Source organism: Phoenix dactylifera, chromosome 5, assembly GCF_009389715.1.
Source record: "Phoenix dactylifera cultivar Barhee BC4 chromosome 5, palm_55x_up_171113_PBpolish2nd_filt_p, whole genome shotgun sequence".
NCBI classification, from domain to species: domain Eukaryota; kingdom Viridiplantae; phylum Streptophyta; class Magnoliopsida; order Arecales; family Arecaceae; genus Phoenix; species Phoenix dactylifera.
In genome coordinates this window covers 4,739,258-4,761,342 of record NC_052396.1, presented here as the reverse complement: position 1 = coordinate 4,761,342, position 22,085 = coordinate 4,739,258, and the positions used below count along the sequence as shown (strand labels likewise).

The following is a 22,085-nucleotide window of genomic DNA, read 5'->3' as shown; positions in this document are numbered from 1 at the left end:
AGCATACTAAAATGGGATTAAAAGGTACTTGAATGTTAGTTTTTTTATTCATGTTTTAAATCGTGGGTGGCTGGAAATGTTACTGGGAGATTTCTATTTGGTTGGCAGGATTAGAGGAAGAAGAAGATGGGGAGATCAAAAAAGTTATTAAGCCTACAATTCATTATCATAAATCATTAATATTTATACAAGCAGTTGGTGTCCTATAGATGAATATGCCCCTATTTTGCTTCCCACATATCGTTCCTTTTACCACTATCGCAGTAGTTACTCCATTTATTGCTTAATGTAAGATAAATACTGGATTTGTCTATCTTTTGTCGAATCTGTTCACAGCTGGCTAGAAGATAATTTTTTCATATTTGTCAACTAACATGTTAACCAATCAATCATGATAAATTGAATTGAATTTTTTTTCTTCTTTCTTCGGTGCCTTGAAGTGACAAGAGCATGAAAAGGGTTCAAGAATCTTTTTTTTTTTTTATTTATAAGGACTCAAAACTAATTACTTATTTTGGCCTTTTGACCCTATATTATAGAGCGGATCTTCCACAAAATTTTATATGTACCTATAGGTACACCTTGAGGCTAGGAAATCTTGCACCCATCTCCACATATCCGGACGCCTGCTCACCCTATTCATGGAACATCTCCAGGCCCAGCTAATTAGTTACGGAGAGAGGGAAGGACGTAGGGACCCGAAAGATTCAAAGAAAGTGATCAATCCCTGTTACTGAGCTCCGCAAGCTCCAGAAATCCACCTAAAAGTTGAGTTTTATATCCAATTGATCTTGGAATGGCAAGATCCATGGCCTCCAGAGATGCTGCTGCTTGTTGCCTTGCTTACTCATACCTGCCCAAGCTAGTGGTTCAAAATTTCAGATAGACACTGGTATAAATAGTTGCTTAAACAGGGTGGGGATTATACTCCCACCTATTTCAGTAGTGGGTGTGCCTTTCACAGAAAATAAGGGTATAGTAATCGCATAATGTGAAGCAAATTTAGGAAAAAGAATGGACCAACTGTCAGTTAAAAATCCAAGTGACTACATCCTTGTACAACATTCCTACTAGATCGGAAAACCTGATGTCGGATTGAAAAAAGATTTCGACTTAAATATTAGTCCCATCATTATACATCCTTCCGATCTTTTGTTATTGAACTTGAGTCTAAATTACATCCTATATTTCAGCTGCAAAAATACTCGCAAAGATTTACCAGCAGTCATTATCATTTGGCAACAGACATAAGATCAGAAACATCAGAGCCTATAGTATGGTATTTTTCTTAAAAAAATTGTCCTCAAAAACATATGTTGCCCGAGGAACCTTACATCTGGGCTTGACCATAAACTCACTTTTTACATCCACTCTCTACAATGAAAAACAAAATAAGGACAAAGAACAAGGATAAAAAGAGATCTGCAAGTACTATATGAATGACATGAATAAAAACAATGAGATGAATGGCAATAGATATCTAACGGTTGTGTCTTGTGTTGGAGCTACGAATTGTCACGCCATGCAAAAATTTGGTGTATCCAAGAAAGTTGAGTTTGCCATCAGATGGTCTGATCCAGTCACGAACAATAGAATAAGCTGCTGGAGCAAGGTTCATCTCCTGCACATGGCAGTTTGGTCATGTTAAGTAGTAAAGAAATAAAAAATGTACGAAGTCCCATCAAGTTTATTTGGTACTGGTACCTGAGCCAGTTCCTCAACTGAGATAACCCGATTACCCTCCCACTCAAAGTACTTGAAAGCTGTGCTTGCAATCTGTTCCCAATTTTCCAAAGCCTCGAGCTGGTAAGGGCTGATTGTGGCAGCACAGAACTCTTCAAAGTCCATCCTTCTATATGCGAGTGGTTCCAACTGTGATGTACATCATGCAGTGGCATTTGTGAGTGTCATTTAACAGGAAAAAATTCCACTATAAGCAACCAGGTAACTCAAAAGAGATGAAAGATGGCGTGGTAAGATGATAATAACAGCAAACAGAACACGCAATAGTACAATGAGACAGGTAACAACTTTGATATTCCTAGGCAGTAACATCATGGGGGATAACATAGAATGAAAAAAAAAATAGCTCATCATACGGTTTGTTTCGAAGGAAAATTCCAATTCACTGCATTACTTGCAATTTTATTCCATCCTTTACAAAATACTGGGTTAAATTCTAATCACAGAATATTTGTCGCACTAGAGTTCCTTCCAAAGAATAAGAAGAGTTTTCTTAGTCAATCCAGGTAGTAATTAGTTGTCAAGAATCAGTTCATAGATCAGCTACAAGGCTAATGATGGACAAGAGCAATCACATATCCCAGTCTTCATGTCTTCATTTGACGCTTGATGATATAGTCAAACAAGGAAAAGATAAGGGTGCAGTTGAGAAGTCAAGGGAACTCTTACTCTGCGGAGTATTATGGAGAAAAAAGAAAAATGGAGAGAGTATTGTTCTTGTCTAATGACTGCAGGTGTTGCAAATGGTCTAGACCATCAAAAGGGGGAGGGCCGCTTCTATGGTCATAAGCTCATAATTTTGTAATCAAGTCCGTTGAGTAATTAGGATACTTACAGCTTTACTTGAAGTGCTCTGAGTTGTTAATGGCATTTGGAAGCCAGTTATATAATTTGTATATAGTAATTAAGAAGATGCAAAGAGAGCCGAGAGCAACATTCAGGAGTGCTGTGTGTTCTTTCAAGTCTTATAATATTTCCATAGGCCATTATACAAAAACTTGATAGATTGTTGAATGCCGGGGGTTGTTATCATAACTCTTGCTATTTCAAAGATACTAAGTAGTAAGAGTAGAACATCGTTGTCATGGATGACCATTTTACTTGCTCTGAGTTGAGATGAAAGCATATAAGAATGTGACAGACTTTTGGAAGATGACTAGCAATTGCACAAAATTCACAAAAGATGGTGATTGCAATGCAGCTAGTCGTTTGGTCACTAAAACATAAGTTATAATTTTTGCATTTTGAATTTATAGTTCAGCATTTCATATAATACCTATTTAGAATATTCAGATTTGTCATTCGCTTGAAGCTTACCAGTGGTCGGTGACTCAGTGTATGGATATGGTGTGCTGCAATTACTAGCAATGGCAGTAAAAATCCTTGCCATGCAGCTCTCCAGACATGAAAGAAATTGGAGAAATTTAAGGGATCTAATTCACTACTGCTTAAATTTACTGCAAATACATTTAAATGATATTTTGCCAAGCGGATATGCATTTCATTGGATGCTGGCAAATCGAAACAATATCTTAACTTGTGGATTCATGCAACTAGAAGGAAAAACATAGAAGTAAACAGTTACATGATTGAGTCAATGTTCAATTCAATGCAAATTTTGAAAAGCATCAAAACGAGAAGGGAAGAGACCCTCTAGAACCATAGTACTGTAAATGAACATTTTGTTGATGGTTCTACAGACAAGATAAGGTCTTCTCCGGGTTGGTTTTGACATGGATTTGGTTGCACAAGATAAGAATGGGCAAGGCCTTGGACCAAGGAGGATTGTTATTTAGATCTATTGCTGGTGGTCTTGCTTCAGATTCCACCTCAACAATCAAGGATATTAACTGCTCAGACACTCAAGTCAGATGGAAAGACAAAGGACCTCCTCGTAGGGTTTAATGATGATTCTGAATTGATGACTGCTTGTTGCCAGATAAGTCATTTCCTAGAAAAGACTGATATTTGAGTGTCTCTAAGTACTATAAAACCCAGCCAATAAGTCATGCCATGGATACAGTTCAAATTTTAGATCTTTGTAGTTCAAATTTTGATCATTCATCATTTAGATAGCTTAAGGGTTTATTTTCTGCATCGAAATAATTGAGATTTGGGGTAAATCTCTTGCATACATGTGTCATGATATACTTGGGGATGAACATAAGCCATGCTGCTCATGAACAACTCAGGCTTGCCTTGTTATGAACTATGAAGCTTGTTTGGGCTCATTCAGCAAATAAATGAACAAAGCTGAAAGAGGCTTCAGCTTCATTGTTGAATGACACTAAGCTCAATGCTATTAGGCTCGTGCACGGTTGAAGCTTCAATTATATAACAACCTCCATCAAGAATTTATCAAAATAAAGCACTTATCAAATATAACAAATGATCAAAACAGTTAGATATCGATGAAAATGAGTGATCTCTAGAGTTCATTATAACAGCTGGGATTGTTGTTGCTAATTTCGCTATCAAAGTTTGGAATACCAAACATAGAAATGGATGTTAGATAAGGTTCTTTAAGAAGATACTGCATTTGTGAACAATCTTGAACCAACCAAATACACGAAACCAAGCTTAGGTGTTGTATAAGCGCAGGACAGGCTCGAACCCTAAGCTAAATTCAACCAAAGCAAGCTTGAACAATCCAAAATTGGATCCAATGTTGCCTAATCGAGCCTAAACTGACATCTAGTAATGTTTCCTTTTTCTTCACAGAGTTAGACTAGAAGCCAAGGAGATGCTTTAGCAAGAACTTAACTCAAAGTGGAAATACGAGATAGCATATATTTTAAATTAAAAAAGAGAAGAAAAAATCTTCTTTACCCAAAATCAAACCAGTATACATTTTCGAGTAAGCATCATCAAGATGCTGTCTTATAGTAATAATTAAAGCAGCCAATATCACATTTTTAATGATTGATATGGTCAAAAGAAAGATGAATAACGAGGGGACAATGCTAGCAAGAAATAAGAAACTTGGCTCTATTAAGGAGATTTAAAATATTTACTAATTACAAGGAAAGTAAATGCAACCGTACCGCACTCAAGATTTCAAGAACCATTGATTCCTTCATAGCATCAGTTGAGTTTCGCAAGAGTGCCTGCATATAATTCAGCACAAACTTAACATACCTGAATGTGCCAATAACAACTAGTAGATGAGTAAAATTACTTAGGCACATCAAATGTAACAAAATTAACATACTGCTTACAAACCCAAAATTTCATCCTTAAAACAATTTTGTGGAAAGATTGTAAGATATCAAAAGTCAAAGAGCTAACCATTCTAAAATTTTCCAGAGACACTCGCCCATCTTTATTTGGTTCCAGTAAATTAAATTGAGCCCTAATATAAATCAGCTCATCCTCTGTTAGAGCCCTTGATAAAGCCTGCGAAGAAAATGGCAGAAAATACGAGGTGATATCAAAAATCCATATTACTTATGCATGAAAGTTTAACCAGGTTAGCAAATTCTTTTTATAGATTAAGCCAAATTATCCATTAGAGTGTCAAAATATTTAACTTACTTTCTTACAAAGAATGCAAATAATGTTATAATCACCCAGTCAACTACACGACATTTTAACTTTCTCTAAAACGAAACATGATAAGAAAAATATTCATTACTCATAAAGTTGATCAACTGTTACTACTAATGATACAAGGGCACTATAAAGTTGATTTTTTGAAGTTGATAAAACTAAAAAAGTAAATGATATCTAGGCAAAACTGATGACATTAAAAGTTCTAAAAACCATTTGGAGAAGAAATTGAACAAAATATTGATAATTCTTCCTAAAGTGCATAGCTATTTTGATATACTGAGTTGATTCAAGGCGACCAAATCCTACAATTTTCTATGGCTTCGTGTGGATGATTGGACTATACTAATCTTTTGGTTAATAATCTTTACCTCGTACACCTTTAAATTAACATAATATCCACAATAAAGCTACAAAAATGTAGGAAATAGATGGAATGTGCCTTCTGATTGAAACCAATATTTAGAAACACTAATTTGAGGCTTGTCGACCTCAAGGTAAAGGCCTTTAAGGTGCCTTGCAGTTTGCCAATCAGGCTGGGCAGAGAGAGTCATATGCTCACCTTTCATCAGAGGAATACATATTAAGCTTTGGTTTTACCCCCTGCCAATGACTGGGAGGGTGGTCATGACATAGCATATTGTGCTTGAACTCAAATGACAGACTCAGGAAAAGAACAAGGAATGATGTCATTGTACACCTCACAGACCATATGGTGATATTAGCATGAGGCAAGGAGGCTCTTAAAGATGCCATGTGACTTATGAGTCAAGATATTATAACACTTTTATAACACTTATGAGTCCAGATGCCATGTGACTTATGACTTAAAGATGCCATGTGACTTTGAAGGCCTCAAGCTAAAGGCCTTTAAAGTGCCTTGAAGTCTGCCAATCAGGCTGGACAGAATGAGGCATACATTCACCTTTCATCAGAGGAATACACATTAAGGTTTGGTTTTATCCACTGCCAATGACAGGGAGGGTGGTCATGACATAGCATATTGTGCTTGAACTCAAATGACAAACTTAGGAAAAGAAACAAGGAATGATGTCATTGTACACTACATTAGCTTAAAGATCCATTTGACTTATGAGTCATTTCTAAAACTATGTTATCTTAAAGATGCCATGTTTCTTCTTTTTTTTGAGCCATCACTCACGGGTGTTTATTTGAGCCTCTTGGAAGCTTTTGCCCAACAAGACTAAACTTGAATTTTGCAAGTTTTAAGTAGACCTAAAAAATTTAGGTATTGATGCAATCAAGGTTTGACGTGGCGTACGAAACCTAGCAGTACGGGACATACCGTACCGGTACAAAATAGGGGACGTACCGATACTTGGTATGCCGAACATGCTCATACCATATCCTACCGACACAATGATAGGGTGACACCAGGATGGGGTCCACTATTGAGATGACATACTTACGACGTACCTTGGATGCAATAAATTCTAGGCAAATAAAATTTTCTAGATATTTTATCGTATTAGTATCTTAAAATTGTATAAAGTAAGCCAGACCTTGTAAGCTTTTGAACTTTTCAGGAAGCATCACGAACACTTGAAAATTCACATAATAAGATTTATTTTTTGTGAGTAATATTAAAAATTAAGGATGCATATACATGGTGTATAATATTCTCAATAAATCAAATGATATATTTTTTAAAAGATAATAGCTTTGGAATGTCAAATCAATTGTTTTATTGTCAATCATATTCACTACATATTTTAATTTTAAATAGCTTTTTACCTTCCGTAAAAGTCTTAGTTTTTTGCAAATATAACTAATATATCCAATAGTTCCATGCAATACAATACACTTACCAAGTAGAAATAAATTTCTAGTTTCAACCTAACCCACCAGCACAACTAAAACATTCTTCAATCACTATCAAATTGCACCTATAGTAGACCTTCAAGCTGCCTTCTGGTGCACATAAACGCCTAAGAGCCATGTACCTGACATCCTGCTTCAGAATATGCTATCCTCTTCAAACCCACTTCCAAGGAGCTTCTTTACTCTAAAATATTTTGAGAGTGCTCCAAAACCGGAATCCACTTCCACACTCACTCCATTTGAGGCAACTAAGCTTGAAAGCTTTATGCATGCACTAAGTGTTGGATGTTAATAAACAACTTTGACATTTGCTCTTGTAGGTGGTTGTTTGCTCTTGTAGATGTAAAAGTTATTAAGTTATGAACTTTGATATTCAATTAAAAAGAGTCTTAAAGGAAGGAGTTTTTATGCTTGTAAGTCTTATTTCTAGCAAAAAATTATTGGCTAAATGCTGTAAGCTGGATAAAAGTTGAATTACGAAGATCCTAGTCATTAGGGTTGTGTTAGGTACTAATCAACCAAAGAAAAGTAAAATAAAATTATCTCCTTTTTGAATGTCAGAGCATATTGACTCTACCACAGCCATCAATTACTATTGCAGCCAGGACCTTTAGAAATTTTAAGTTGCTGGTAATGTTAACCAAAGGCATCAAATTTTGGGTTTTTTGCTGTTTCTGGAAAGCTACACATCTGAAAATTTCATGAAAACTGATGACATCATATTAATGATCATTATATCTTTGTAGTTACAAATCAACTTTTGGCACATAGAAGCTTTCAAGTTTAGTATAACATTTAGCCAAGGTTTTGTCCAAGAATCATTCCATACTGGTTCATATCAGCTGTATTGGTCCATACTAGATTACCGATAAGTTATGAAAACTAGTATTACCACTATAGAGGTACCATGCCATACCATACCAGTAAGGTTCTAGTATGGGTACATATACCAATAGTTCAACCGTTGGTTTTTCAATACAATCTAGTTAGAAAGCAATTGGTCCAACAAAATAATTCAATATTTATACATATATGCATGATGCAAATGTGTCCCCGTGTCCAGATTTTTGAATGTTCCTGTGTCCACTCTTCCATACACCTAGATACTAGACACCCATGTAAGACATCAGAACCATAGTTATTAAAAACGAATCAGAGACCGCCCCAATCAAGCATTTAGGTCAAAAATTGGGTCAATGGTTCAACCGTGGTCAACTGTTTAACGGGATTATAATTAAAAATATTGAAAAATTAAAATATATGTTAGAAAATATGCATAATTAGTACTATATTTCCTACTTTAAATACTATTATTTTAAATCATAGAAATGTGCATTTTATGGCACTCTTTAGTTATAGCACAAATAGAAAATAATCATGCCCAGTTTATTTTATTTTTTATATATAATGTAGTAAATTATGTAAACATATTGATATTTGAGTAAAGTTTGAAGATATCCAAAAGTATAAAATGAAGTATATTTATTTTTTGGTTTTGAATCAAAAAGGAAAAATCAACTTTTTTATGGAAAATTCTAGAACTTGTTGATACATTTTAATCATTTTAAACAATGATTTTTGAAAATATCCAAAAGAACATAATGAAAATTGTTTTTTGATTTTGTATCAAAGAGGAAAATAATTATTTTTTTATGGAAAGAATTGATTGTTGAAATATGATAGTGTACTGGAAGTATCTCTGCTATATAAATCTACAAGTATCACCATTCAACAAACCAAATTGTCTCTTAATATGTTTTGTACCCCTTTGAATGGGCAGAGGTTTGAATCCACTCTTTAGCACACCTTTCATACTATTTTTTGAACTAGGTTAACCCAGTCTAAGCCATGTGGGTCGCTGGGTTTTTCTAAAAACTGACCCAATTGGCGGAGCTCAGCTGGTCCAGACGTCAATCCGTTCCCAGGAGAGCTGAACCAGCCAGGCATTCGGTTTATATAACTATGATCAAAACTAGTATACCCCTTACAGGTACCGTGATGCACCTATCGTACTTTCGCACCTTTTTCTCCCCTCTGATAAAATGCATCCTAAAAGCATACCAAGCAAAATAATGAATCAACCAAAGAATATCGAAAGAAAAGTCAGACAGTAGCACAATTCAGAGACCAAACAACTTTAGGCAAGCCATAACACAATAACCAACCAAAACAGTTAAACTTGACGCCAGCCACAGTGGTTCATCCTCCAATTCCATAAACACATCTAGATAAGAAGGTGAGCGATAATGGACACTGCAAGTCCTTTCAGCTTGCCTGTCTATATTGCCTAATTAGTGTTTGGCAAATCTAAACGTATAAACCAGAACATGTAAATTGTATAAATTACATGCATACTCATAGCAACTGGGTGACATGATTATACAATAGTAGATAATGTAGAAGGCTAGAAGTGCTTTTATGCAGTACCATGTATCCACATTTATTTGATACAACCTATGAAAATTAATTAGCTAAATTTCATTTGATGTGGCCACAACATTCACATCCAAAGCCTTCATACAGATATGAGCACCCAATATCTTTAGGTGAAAGTAGAACAATAAGCATATAGAATGAATGCCATCTGATACAGAAAACCAGGAGATACTACTTCTCATCCAACAAGCTGAATGATAAAGAATGTCAAACCTTCAATGTAGCACGCTTGAAAGGAGTGGCACGAAGGTAAGATTTGACTAACTTATATATTAGTATATCTAGAGGGACTTGTCGCTGCTCATCTCGCAACCACGGGTGAGCTGCCATCAGAAAAGTAAATAGTTTCCATCAGTCAAGCACACTGTAAGTCTCAAAAGGCAATTGAATTATAAGTATCATATAGTCCATATCCAATGGCTGTTGAAAGAGTTTCAGGATCAAATTTGACAAGGTAATTAGATGACTATGAAATGGCAAAATAGCAAATCTAATAATGCTTAGAGAAAAAACAAAATAATTAGTTGATTGAACAAAATTCTTACTTAAAGCCTGTACAGCGGTCATTCTTTTCCTATAATCCTTATTCAGAAGCTTTTTCACAAAATCTTTAGCTTCTCGAGATACAGCAGGCCAAGGTGAATCATCGAAATTAGGATCAGCTCTCAGCACAGCACGAAAAATTCCTGATTCTGTCCGTGCCCAAAAGGGTCGGCTACCACATAACAGGATATATGTTATGACACCAATGCTCCAGATATCTGCTTCCATACTGTATGACCTATGCAGAACTTCAGGAGCTACATAGTATGCACTGCCAACAATGTCATTTAGTCTTTCATCTGCAAAAAGTAGCAGAAATTTAGGCCTCCAGTAAGACAGAATGATTCCACAAGCAAGTAAACAAAGGGTAACAATAAAAGCAAATAATCTGTCAGATACCTCAATCAAGTTCACAGAAATAATGGATCCAGACTAACCAAAACACGAAGCGGAAACTGATCATTAGTCGCTAAAGACAATCTGCAATCGTTAATCGCGCCGCAAGTAATATGTGTATAAGAAAGAATATCTACCAACTACAAGCGCACGAGTCAAAGAGACAGATCAAGGAATGCCGTACCGGCCCGTACCGGCCGGTACGGGCCGGTACGTACCGGTCCGGTCCCTGACCGGTACCGGACACAGATGAAAACCGGTATTTCCGGTTTTCTTCTGTGAACCGGCCGGTACAGAGACCGTACCGGCCGGTACCGGCCGGTACCGCTTGGTACCGGCCTCGTACCGGTGCGAACTGGCCGGTTCGCACCGGTACGGGGGGGAACCACAGCGCCTCGCTGTGGTTTTTTTTTTTTTTTTTTTGATGGGAAAGAAAGTGGTCCGGACCGGTACCGTACCGGTCCGGCCGGCCACCGGTACGCCGATCCGGACCGGTACGGCGGACCTTGAGACAGATACTTTCTTAAGTTTTTGCGGTTCCTCAAATCTGATATGAATACAGTAACCTTTAAAAGGACAAAGTGACAAAGTAAAAATGCTCATAAAGGTCATACAAATCTTTTAGGGGGTAAAAAGGGTATTGCCATGTTGTAGCAATTTGACAATAGCATATGTACAGTATTCTGAAATTTGTCGATAAGTGTACAATACAAGTTATCCTTCATAAATATTGCACGATTAAGAAATAATATTGTATATGTCTGCACAAGCAGGCAGACGTATGAGCATCCGACCATGCATGCACACATGTTGAATTAGCACAACATTATATGAAAGTTCTAAATGACAAAATTGCCTTATATTAATGCATGTAGTTTACTTCTCACTGTAAAGAAACGTTTGATCATAACAAAAGAATTGTTGGTCTTCAAAGCTCTTTGTGAATGAATGACATGGTTGACTGGTCAAAGGATGGCATATAAGAAAATTGCATAAAGTGATACTCAAATACTATGTTTGGGATTTTGGATTATAAGTACTGCACTTTATTCATTACAAAGATATGTGCTTGCAGAAATGACTTCTTCTTAGCAAAAAGATTTTGATATGATACAGACTATTCAATTTAAGGTTCAATTAAGCCATAAATATAAGGACACAGGAGTAGGAACAACTAGTTAGCTGCCTTTTTATAGCTCAGGATATTTAGATAGCTGTGGGATCATAAAGGATGAACAACAACATAAAATATATCTGCCATTTTTAAAACGTTGCAGCATCTGTTATTATCACTAAAATCCATTGGCAATTTTTATCCTTGAATTCAACCATGTATCTGAAGCAAGAAGGAATGTGGACCTACAAACACAATAAAAGAACTAGACGATATAAGTGGGCATGAAGCATGTATGGTCTGATTTTCCCACTTTTTGAGTTGGGAATCAGCTGACATAATCATCCAGAAGGTTTCAGTCCAGAAATCCACAAAAAGAGGTGCACCACCATCAAACATTACTGAGAGTCCCATATATGCGGTATGGCTGTTTTATTTTTTTCCAGAATGTTCCCATGTTCAAACATGTACAAGTGCAACAATGCTTATGCATATATAATTTTTTTATGCTCTCTGAGATGCCGGGATGTATTCACCACCTATGATCACCATTGAGGGTGTGTATACAGGGAAGGGTGGGGGAAGGGGATTGCACATTTTGATCCTCAAGATGTGAGATTGTGCTTTTAAGGAAAAAAATATTGGCACAAATAATTGTCAAATAAAAGTACTGGACAAAGAGGAAAGGAAGGCGGAAGTTAGTAGCATGAACTGAAAACATATGTAATAGTGAGCTCAGGTGCAAACATAAGTAATATACTGTTAAAAAAAATTAGGAGCAAGAACAACCAGAAAGCATCTTAAGTAAAAAACTCAAATTACATTAGTAGTAATATTTTTCTTCAAAAAAAGTTATAGTATGGCCAAAATTGATAAAACAAATGACATTTGTTGGTAGAGATATAGATCATTTTTCCGAAAAAGCAATAGACAATGGACAATAGAAGTAAAAGCATGGGTACAAGAAAGGGAGTGAAACTTCCTAGTGGATGTGATGCACCTTATGTACAAGCTACCAGGGGACAGACTTACCAACATCAACCTGCTAGTGTAAGAAAACAGGGATACACTTTAATTCATTAAGAAACTGAATTTTCTTTTTCTTGAAAAACTAGCTAGAACAAATTTGTCATTTCATATAGCCTTAACATTGATCACCTAGCAAGTTTCACGCTCACATGATGATTCTTGAACCTGGAGGAAGAGTCGAGCATGATTTTAAAAAAAAAGCCATTTCAATAGCAGCCAAAGACCTAGAACTTGTGTAACCAGAAATAGATTGGATCATATTGGGTCCATAGAGCCATAGTTTAGCAGCAAGCATTCCACTCCATTGTGGGGTAGTTCAAATTACATCATGTATTCTCACATTGTGATAGGTAGAGTCTAAGATTACTTGATCTGCACCAGTCCATAATGGTGAAAGCATTAAATTTTTTGACTCAAAATGATCTGATTGGCAACAGCATTTGTTGTCCATTCAGTAATAGTTTAGATTCATGCTACCCAAAGCCATTTACAGCACTTTATGGAAAATGATTTGGCCAAAGAACCTAAAAGCCATTCGTTTTCAGTTCTCACATGGTGAAACCCACAACTCATACAAGAGTAGAAAACAAAGATTGCATCCCAGTCCCATGTGGAGGACTGGATCACATTTAATACTCCCACTCCACACTGTTATGAACATGGAGAAATATTCATACTGCAAATAGCAATTTTTCTCCAACAGATGAAGCACATCAAGACAGCCACTTATCCACATATCTGGTCCGCTAAGCTACCAGCTAACTTTTTAGTACCACAATTTTTATGTTTTGGGCAAACTCTCACTCTGTATGGTTTATAAATTTTGAGGGGAATATCAGAGTTATAGTACGGGCATACGTTAGAGTGCTGTAGAGACATGTTATGGTATTTATATGATTGAAACTCATGATGAAGAAAAACTCATAATTCAGTGATCTGAGAAATTATGGGAGCTAATTTTCCCCACCCCAAGCGATGGGGAGAGATAGAGAAATAGAGAGCGAGAGAGATTAAAAAAGAACATGATTTCCTCTCCTCTTGTTTGGAAGTAAAAGAAGAAGAGGAAAAAAAGAAATTTATTTGGACCATCTGGTTATGGGACAAAAGTGGAATAAAAAAAATTACTTTGAACATCTGGCTTGTTTACTCTCCAAATATCTCCACTTTCAGAGAGAAAAAGAGTAGTGGATTTGGATAGAAATGAATTCTCTCCATTTCTCTTTTTTACCCTCTACTTCTTCCTTATTTTCCCAACCAAATGAAAGGAACTCAATTTATCTTTTTCTCTTCTCTTCTCTCCATTTCACTTAATCCAAATAGGGTGTAAAAGATCTAGATAACATTATATCATGTAATTTTACTAAACTTGGTTTACATATTTTGTACCAAGTAAATAATACAGGATAATTATTTTCATCCCAGAAGCCTTAAGCTGCTCCAACTTATGGCACATGACATCTGTAACTATAAATTATGGCACATGACATCTATATGTATAATTAACTCATAAGTATAACCATTAAGACACCTATAACTTTAATGCCATTTATATTTCCTATGACAAGCATAGAAAAGAAGAAAAGCGCTATCAAGGCAAATATCACTAGCTTAACCCTATATCATCACAACTTTCCAACCCACACATTCTTCTACAAAAAGTTCTTCTAGAAATAACTCTACAGTTTTAATTTCCAATTAAATTTAAGCTGAATATTGTGCATTGTATCAAGAGTTAAGCATATCTTCACATATTTATTCTAAATCTTATTGGCATTCACAACCAAGACCAAAGATCTTCAAGATATTTCCGCAAGAGCATGCCATGACCGCCTAGCACCAAGAAATTACTGCAAGCACACATACACTCATAGTGGCTAGAACATAATAGCACTCATGCAATCAAGAAAAAAAAAAAGAAAAAAGAAAAGAAAAGAAAACATTGTTCAAAGGGGAAAACATATGAGTTGTTATAGAGTTTTATCTCACAAAGACCAGGACTCAATTGGAAACCATTTGGTAATGTCAGCTATTCTCGCCTTGAAAGAAGACCATGCAATGACATGAGTGTACATTAAATGGACAGCATATCAACTATCCAAGTTGTAATATTTCAGTTCACTTCATGAAGTAACATGCATATCTATGAACAGAGGGTAAATGGCAGTAGCCTGTGGATTTACAGTTTTTCTTTATTACCAATGTTTTTTATCATGTGGAATCGAAAGCTTCAATTTTCATAGTGTCAAAGCATGTTTAGATTTGGTCAAGGTGAAACAATAAACAAGAAGCAGGGAAAGAAGCTGACATTGCAAACCATGATATTTGTGAATTGAAACACAGCATGATTTAGAATAGAGATGGAAACAAAGAGTACCAAAAGCCATTAAGTGATGAAAACAGTAAGCAATAAAGTAACAGTTATTACTGACTAATGACCAAAGAATAACAGTTGCAGAAATATAAAATGTCAAGAGTAGTTAGCATAGGCAATAAGAAAGATATAGCCAGCAATTACCTGGTCTGTTAAAATCTGAAAGACCAAAATCAATAAGTTTCATAGGAGCATTTTCATCTCTAGTTGTGAACAGAAAATTCTGTTTCAATGATCAGATAAAAAGTGTCAGCAGCAAAGATAAGTCCATTATAGTGCAAGCAAAAGATTCAGATAATTAACAAAAGGAAAGAGAATCTAGAACAGAGCCATAGCTTATAATGCAAAAGCATATATGAAACGAATAGTACATGATGCAGACCTCTGGCTTTAAATCACGATGCACAACGCCTTGAAGATGACAAAAGGCAACGATGCTCAAAATCTGCACAATGATTACTTTAGCATCTTCCTCTGTGTACCTCCCACCTCTATAACAGACCACGGTATAGAGTGATTTAGTTAGAAGTCGAATGATACAAGAAACTCATTACCCAATAAAATAGAAATTACCTGGCTAAGATTTTATCTAATAGCTCTCCACCTTCACACAATCTGATAAACAACAATAAAAGAGGTATAAGAAACTACTCCTAGTCTTTATGACAATTACAAGTTGAAAAAGGAAAATCCGTTCATATCCCAGTCATTCATCACCAGACTAACTCATGCCTTGCTTATTCATCACCAGAGTAAAACATGCCTTGCTTACATACAAACATACATAAGTACGTACATGCATACATAAGTACGTACATACATACATACATAAATTTCATCAAACGTAAATATTTTTCACAAAAACAGATATTGTTGTTGAGATGGCTATCTTGGTTTAAGGAGCCAGATTTATGTTTTGGTCCGAAAGGGTGTGGGTTCAAATCTCACTCTCAACAACCAAAATTTTCATTTTATTTCCTTATCGAAATGGATGTAGCTTGGGCAACCAGTTTTTGCGAAAATAGAAAGAAAGAAAACCCATAGCAACAAGGAAAACATATAACAAGCTTTCTTGCCATATGCAACTACATGTTATATCAATGTCAAGATAAATTTATGACTGGTGTAAGAAAATATCAGGAAAAAAAAAACAGAAAAGGAACGTACTCCATGACTATGTAGACATTAAGGGCATCCTCACATGCATCATAAAACTTGACCAAATTTGTATGCCCAGATAAAGCTTTCAAAATTTTCACCTCTCTGCGAACATCTTCAATTGATATTGCTGTTGTCATCTGCCAAAAAAAAAAAAAAAGAGTCGATTAGATATAAACACTACCCGTGTACACAATCTGGGAAAGAATTTCTGATGTTTAAACAAAGACTACAAGGGAAGGCAAGCATTAAGTTGCCAAACAGTACTAACTATCAACCATTGGGGGGAAAGAATCCTTATGTACTATAGGTGATACTAAATACAAACATTTAGACGTTGACTTCTCTAATCCGGAAAAGGCAGTGGTATAAAAGCAGCTGCAATATGAAAGCAGTGAAAGGATTACATAGCACACATGTCGTATATAGCCAGCATATGTGGTAGTACTTTTTAACTATTTAAAAATTAATGAAATACATTCAACACAAATAACGACAAAGATAATGATGGTAATTCTTTTGGAAAAATAATAGCAAAATTAATAATAATAACAACTATTATTGGTGTTTACTATTTAGTACTTTTACCTAATACCAATAACTAATAACATAATTAACATGTTCAGATTATTAATGATTCTTGTAACCAAACTGTCCGACACCAGCATTCAACCTATTAGCTTAGCCCATTTCCATCAGCATGGGCTTAAATAAGAGTGGGTTACAACCCACAATGCTAAGGAAGCCACATATGCAGCCATATAGTGCTAAACGGACAGCATACGCATCTGCATAATGCTAAGTGGACTACCTTTTTGGTCCATATAAGATATGAAAACATAGTAACAGCAATATAAGCAATATAATGCATCCAGGGGACCACATCCACACTGCTGCATATGCAGCCATATACACCGCATTTGAAAGCATAGCAAAACAGGTTTGTAATTGGTTAAATTAATATTCATCTAAATTTTTATTTAATATACAATAAGCAAAACTCCACACCTACTCTAACTGCAGTGGCTCGATTCTGACCATTCTACATAAAGTTCAACATGCTAGCAACAATACTCAGCCCCATTAGGTATGCAACTTCTACTATAAGGCATTTGCCTCATAGCATACGCATATACATATATACATATATATATATATATATATATATATATACATATATACATACATATATGCATGTATATGTATTATAATATAAAGGATTGCAATAAATACTCTCTCTGTGTTATGTAATATTACCATTAGTGCTACTCGTCAAATATGATGCAATAACTATACTGATCAAAATTCATGAATTAGCATCAGAATTATTACGCAGAATACTATGGACACTGCTGTTATGGTATCATTGTTAACACCATTGCTGGAAACTACAATAGTAAACTTGTACGAAATAAGACATTATTGTTATTAAAATTTCTTAGTCAAATATATAGTACCATTAGGTTTGCATTACAAATTTTCGTATGCAAACTTGAATTAGCATATATGTAAGCTGTCATTAAATTTATAACCAATATAAGTATTTAAATTAGATGCTCGTGGAATATCAGTTTGAAGATGCTCCATCATTATTTATATTGATAAAAGGGCTGAATAAATATGCATGTGCACAAACATAAATGTACATGCATAGTGATTCTGCATGGATGTTGATAAATAACATCTAGCTAATAATCACAAGTCCAACACCTTCAAATTTCATTGGAGTGCCCACAGATTTGCACAAGGCACAAGATGTGTCACAGCCCTTGGTAGCAAGAAACTTCTACCTACATTTACATACCCACTTCAATAACTTCGTAGAAACTCAAACCTATACCTATTTCATAAGCAGATCATTAACTCAATTGTTCTTTTAATATGTGCATCACCACACCTGCACCTGTACCTACTCCCGTAACTGCTCTTGATTTTGGCAATTTGCGAGTTATACAAGCATGCATATGATTGTTGAATGTCGAAAAAGAAAAGTTCTTGAACTCCGATATCTAATTTTATTATGGATTTTGTATCAATTGTAATAACGCAAGGGTGAGCCTTGAAGCAATGGTAAGGTTCCTTTATTAGGATTAGAGATCATAGGTTGGAAACACGAAAACAATCTCTCCGCATGCAGGGCTAAGATTGTATATATCTGACTCTCCCCAGACCCCATAATAGCAGGAGCCTCGTGCAACATGCCACCCTTTTTATATCTAACGTAATAACACGAATGCTTGAGGATGTGACTCCACCCCCCACCCCTTAGCATCAACTCCACTTCTCTAATCTTCTAAATGCGCCCTTGTGTGCAACTCCGCCTCTTTATACAACTCCATTCAAATGCCCAATTTTGCAACTTCGCCCTTTTTTATATTTCCCACTCATTGACCATGTGCAAAAGTCTAGTCTGTAAAAAAATTGAGTTAATGCTATTGGGGTAGTACAACTTACACATATCAATCATTAATTTGCAGTGCGTGGCATGTAGCTTTTCACTTCTTAAAAACTAAAGTAGAACTGATAAAGCTTAATGCCATGGCCCTCATGCTATACCATTCCATAAAAATGCATGGGGCAGCAAGAAGGATGGAGTTGTATGGATAATTGATAAGATGAGGACAAGGGCTTTTTTTCCTTTCCAGATAACCGAAAGCAAAAATGGAAAAACCCTAGTCTGAACTGAAAACTAGATTTAGTAATCAGTTGTGACTCTAATTACGACTTAGAGCGTCAAGCTTTATAGCCTCAGCTTTGACCACATGATACTCAAACATTTCGCCTGCAGATTGTTCCAGTCTTGTTTCAACTGCAGAATTGCCAGAAATTTGAACGAGGTTTGTGAAGTAACAGACATTTATAGAGGAACAAACATAATCTCACGACAAAAAGAAAAAAAGAAAAATTTGCAAAGGAGCACACTTTAACTCTTTGGACAAGCTAATCCAACAAAATAAATAAGATTTTTTAAAAATAGAAATTCTGTACCTCAATCCGATCAGAATAAGATTAAGAAACATAGTTGTAATACCGAGATGATCTAAAGATATCTCAACCAGTATCCGATGATCTAAAGATATCTCAACCAGTATATGGGAGCACTAGGAATCAATATTAAACAGCAAAAGAAGGTAACTTGAGAACCCTAACATGTATTTTTATCGAAACGATCTGAAAAATAGAAGGCAAGCATGCAAAATGGCAAGAATAGGAGGAATTTTACATTAAAAAAAAACACCTTTGACATACCACCGCACCTTAGCTTTTGAGATGATCTTAACGGCGACGAGCTGGCCCTTGATATCGCCCTTTTTAGCCCTGGCCGAGCACGTATGCCCGAAATGCCCGCGGCCGACCTCCTTCCCCAGCTCATACTTGGCCCCGAAGTTCTTCCCATACCCGAAGCCCTTATCCAGCGGTCGCTCCGCCTGGGGATCCAACCCTCCACCGGCGCCGGCGCCTCCGTCTTCCGGGATTGCGCCCTCCCGGTGCTTGGGCGCGCCCTGGCGCTTGGCGAGGGAGGCCTTGATGTGCTTGGCCGGGGACGGCGGCGGGAAGGGGCGGCGGAGGAACCGTCGGGGAGTTGACCTCGCCGGCGAGGGAGAGACCCCGGCGGGGAGCGGGCTGGCGGAGGAGCTGTAGCGGAAGGGGCTGAGCCAGGGGCTGGCGGCGGAGGAGCGGGCCGGGGTGGTTCCGCCCTTGCGGGGCGGTTGCGCGGTGGTGCCGCCGCCGACGGAGCCGTCGCCGCCGTTGGCGGCGGGAGGATTTGGGGGCTGGTAGTCGCGGTCGTCCTCGGCGACGGGGATGTTCTTGGCATAGCACTGACCCATCCCCGCTTCTTCGCCGCCGGCGCTCGACGCGTCTTTCTCTCTCCTATCCCTTTCTGTCGCTTCTGGGTCTGGGTCTCTCTCACTCTCGGTCGAGACAAACAAGAAAGAGAGAGGAGAAAGGTTCGAGGAGAAAGAACTTATAAACAAAGAAACCAGAAAGGATTTTAGAGAGAGAGAGATTGAGCCAGCTAGATACAGCGGCAGCGTTAAGCAAAGAAAAAGGGGAAGAATTTAGAGAGATGGGGTTTCAGTTTTAGGAGACGATTTGAGGCAATCAAGAATGGTCATAAACGGCACGAAAGAAGGTGGTTAGAGGGAAAGAGTATTAAAAGACGGCGTGGATCAACGCCAAGAAGAGAGTTAGGGGGGTTGAAGGTAAGGTTTCCAATTTCGATTTTCAATATTTTATGATGATTTGATGGGTGACGCCTTGGAGTTTCTTAAAATGAGCAGCCAGCACAGCAGTGGGGAGGGGACAAGGTGGATTACGTGGAGGGATCTGTTTGGGAGCGAAGGGTGCGTGGTGTTGGGGCCCGGTGGGGACAGCACTGGCCGATAGCGTCTCCTGGGTTTGGGGAGCAGATATCGCACCTGGGGCACGTTATGTCGCGGGTCGCGTCCGAGCTCAGAAAAGAACATAATTTTACCGTAAAAGAATCTGATGAAAAATAAATATATATATATATATACATATATAAACTGATTGAGAAAAAAATGAAAGAAAAATTGTGATTTTTTTTTGGTAATACGGTATAACTCTTTGCTCTTGCAATCCTATGGAACGAAGAAGCACTTATTTCAATTGGTGGGGGAAATGATAAGTCCACTGAGTTGGCTGGGATAATTTCAGCCTTTCTTTGTAGAGCCAAGTGCTATCTAATTATAGAATTTTCTTTTTTTTTACCTTGCAATATGATTTGAATTTGGAAAAAAAATTATTATTTTGTTTAGATTTTTTTTTTGAATACCCTCCTACTATCAAATTTTATATGAATACTCTCCTAAAATTGATTTTACATATATACTCTCGTAAAATACTTATTTTGCTGTTCTATTCTTTTTATCCTTATTTTTTATAATGTAAGATACCATCTAACGCCATTAAAAAATTAACGATTTCAAATTAAAATGATTAAAATATTTTTAAATGGGTAAATATGCAAAAATGAATATTTATAAGACGATCGCGATGGAGGACAAAAAAGTAATTTTTAAATTTTATTTTATTTTTAATTAAAATAAATATGGTTTAAATTAATCATGTCAGAAGAACTGTTCTATTGGGTGCCTTTATGCAAAAACAGTATTTTATAAGAATATAGAAATAAATATAAAATTTTAAGAGGATATTTGTGCAGATTTAAATTTTTTAGATGGATATCCATACATAGTTGGCTGGGATAATTTTAGACTTTTCTGGGAGAGCCAACTGCTACCTAATTACGGAATTCTCCCCTTTTTCTTACCAGATAAAATGATTGGAATTTGGAAAAGAACAACATTATTTTGTTGAAGTGGATGGTCGCAATGTTAAATAACTACTGTTTCTTAGTTTCCGTTACTGAAAAAAATAAATAAATAAATAAATAAATAAAGCCAGCGGAATTATGGCTAAAATCTAAAATAACCATGCTGGCCTACTCCCATGTGGCCCCCGCCTGCCAAATTGTGAGACTTCATTCCCCAGGGCTAATGAAGTCGAGTCATCCGTTACCTTGTGGGTTGTCACCCTCCTGCTCCAATCCATTAACCTTTGGGCCCATGGTCCACTGGCACCTCGTGGATCGAGTAAATGCCCTTTAAATGCATGCCCTCCAATTAATTTCTTCATCCTACTTTGCCTCTGCTTCTAATCAAATACAAATAAACTTGTTCTTGAATTCCATATCCGGCGTACGCTGAAACCTCGCCGTTATAAAATCCACAAGCACACGGTATTATACTAATCGCCTCCGACCCCATCACCGAGCACGACGCATTCTTTGAATTCTATCATTTCCTTGGACTTGTCCCCCTCTCGGACCGCAGACCCGGTCCACCCGTCTCTTCCAAAGCGTGGCATAATCTGAATGAA

General features: G+C 36.7%; 1 protein-coding gene across 1 annotated transcript; it reads right to left on the bottom strand.

Moving 5' to 3' along the window:
- Positions 1–1,248: 1,248 nt before the first annotated feature.
- On the bottom strand, positions 1,249–20,382 carry LOC103712190 (CDPK-related kinase 3-like). The gene is made up of 11 exons (XM_008798648.4): positions 19,439–20,382; positions 16,191–16,321; positions 15,597–15,638; positions 15,406–15,514; positions 15,168–15,246; positions 10,116–10,412; positions 9,784–9,893; positions 5,032–5,139; positions 4,788–4,850; positions 1,705–1,872; positions 1,249–1,621 (listed from the first exon to the last, which is right to left on the bottom strand). The coding sequence occupies exons 1-11, from the start codon at positions 20,009–20,011 to the stop codon at positions 1,481–1,483; spliced, it is 1,821 nt and encodes a 606-aa protein (XP_008796870.2). The 5' UTR covers positions 20,012–20,382; the 3' UTR covers positions 1,249–1,480.
- Between the last annotated feature and the right edge of the window lie 1,703 nt (positions 20,383–22,085).

Coding starts and splice junctions, on each gene's coding strand:
- LOC103712190 (XM_008798648.4), bottom strand. CDS start 20,011: ATGGGTCAGTGCTATGCCAAGAACATCCCCGTCGCCGAGGACGACCGC. Junction 16,322..19,438: donor AGATCATCTCAAAAGCTAAG/GTGCGGTGGTAT, acceptor TTTTTTTGGCAG/ATGACAACAGCAATATCAAT. Junction 15,247..15,405: donor ATCGTGATTTAAAGCCAGAG/GTCTGCATCATG, acceptor TCATTGAAACAG/AATTTTCTGTTCACAACTAG.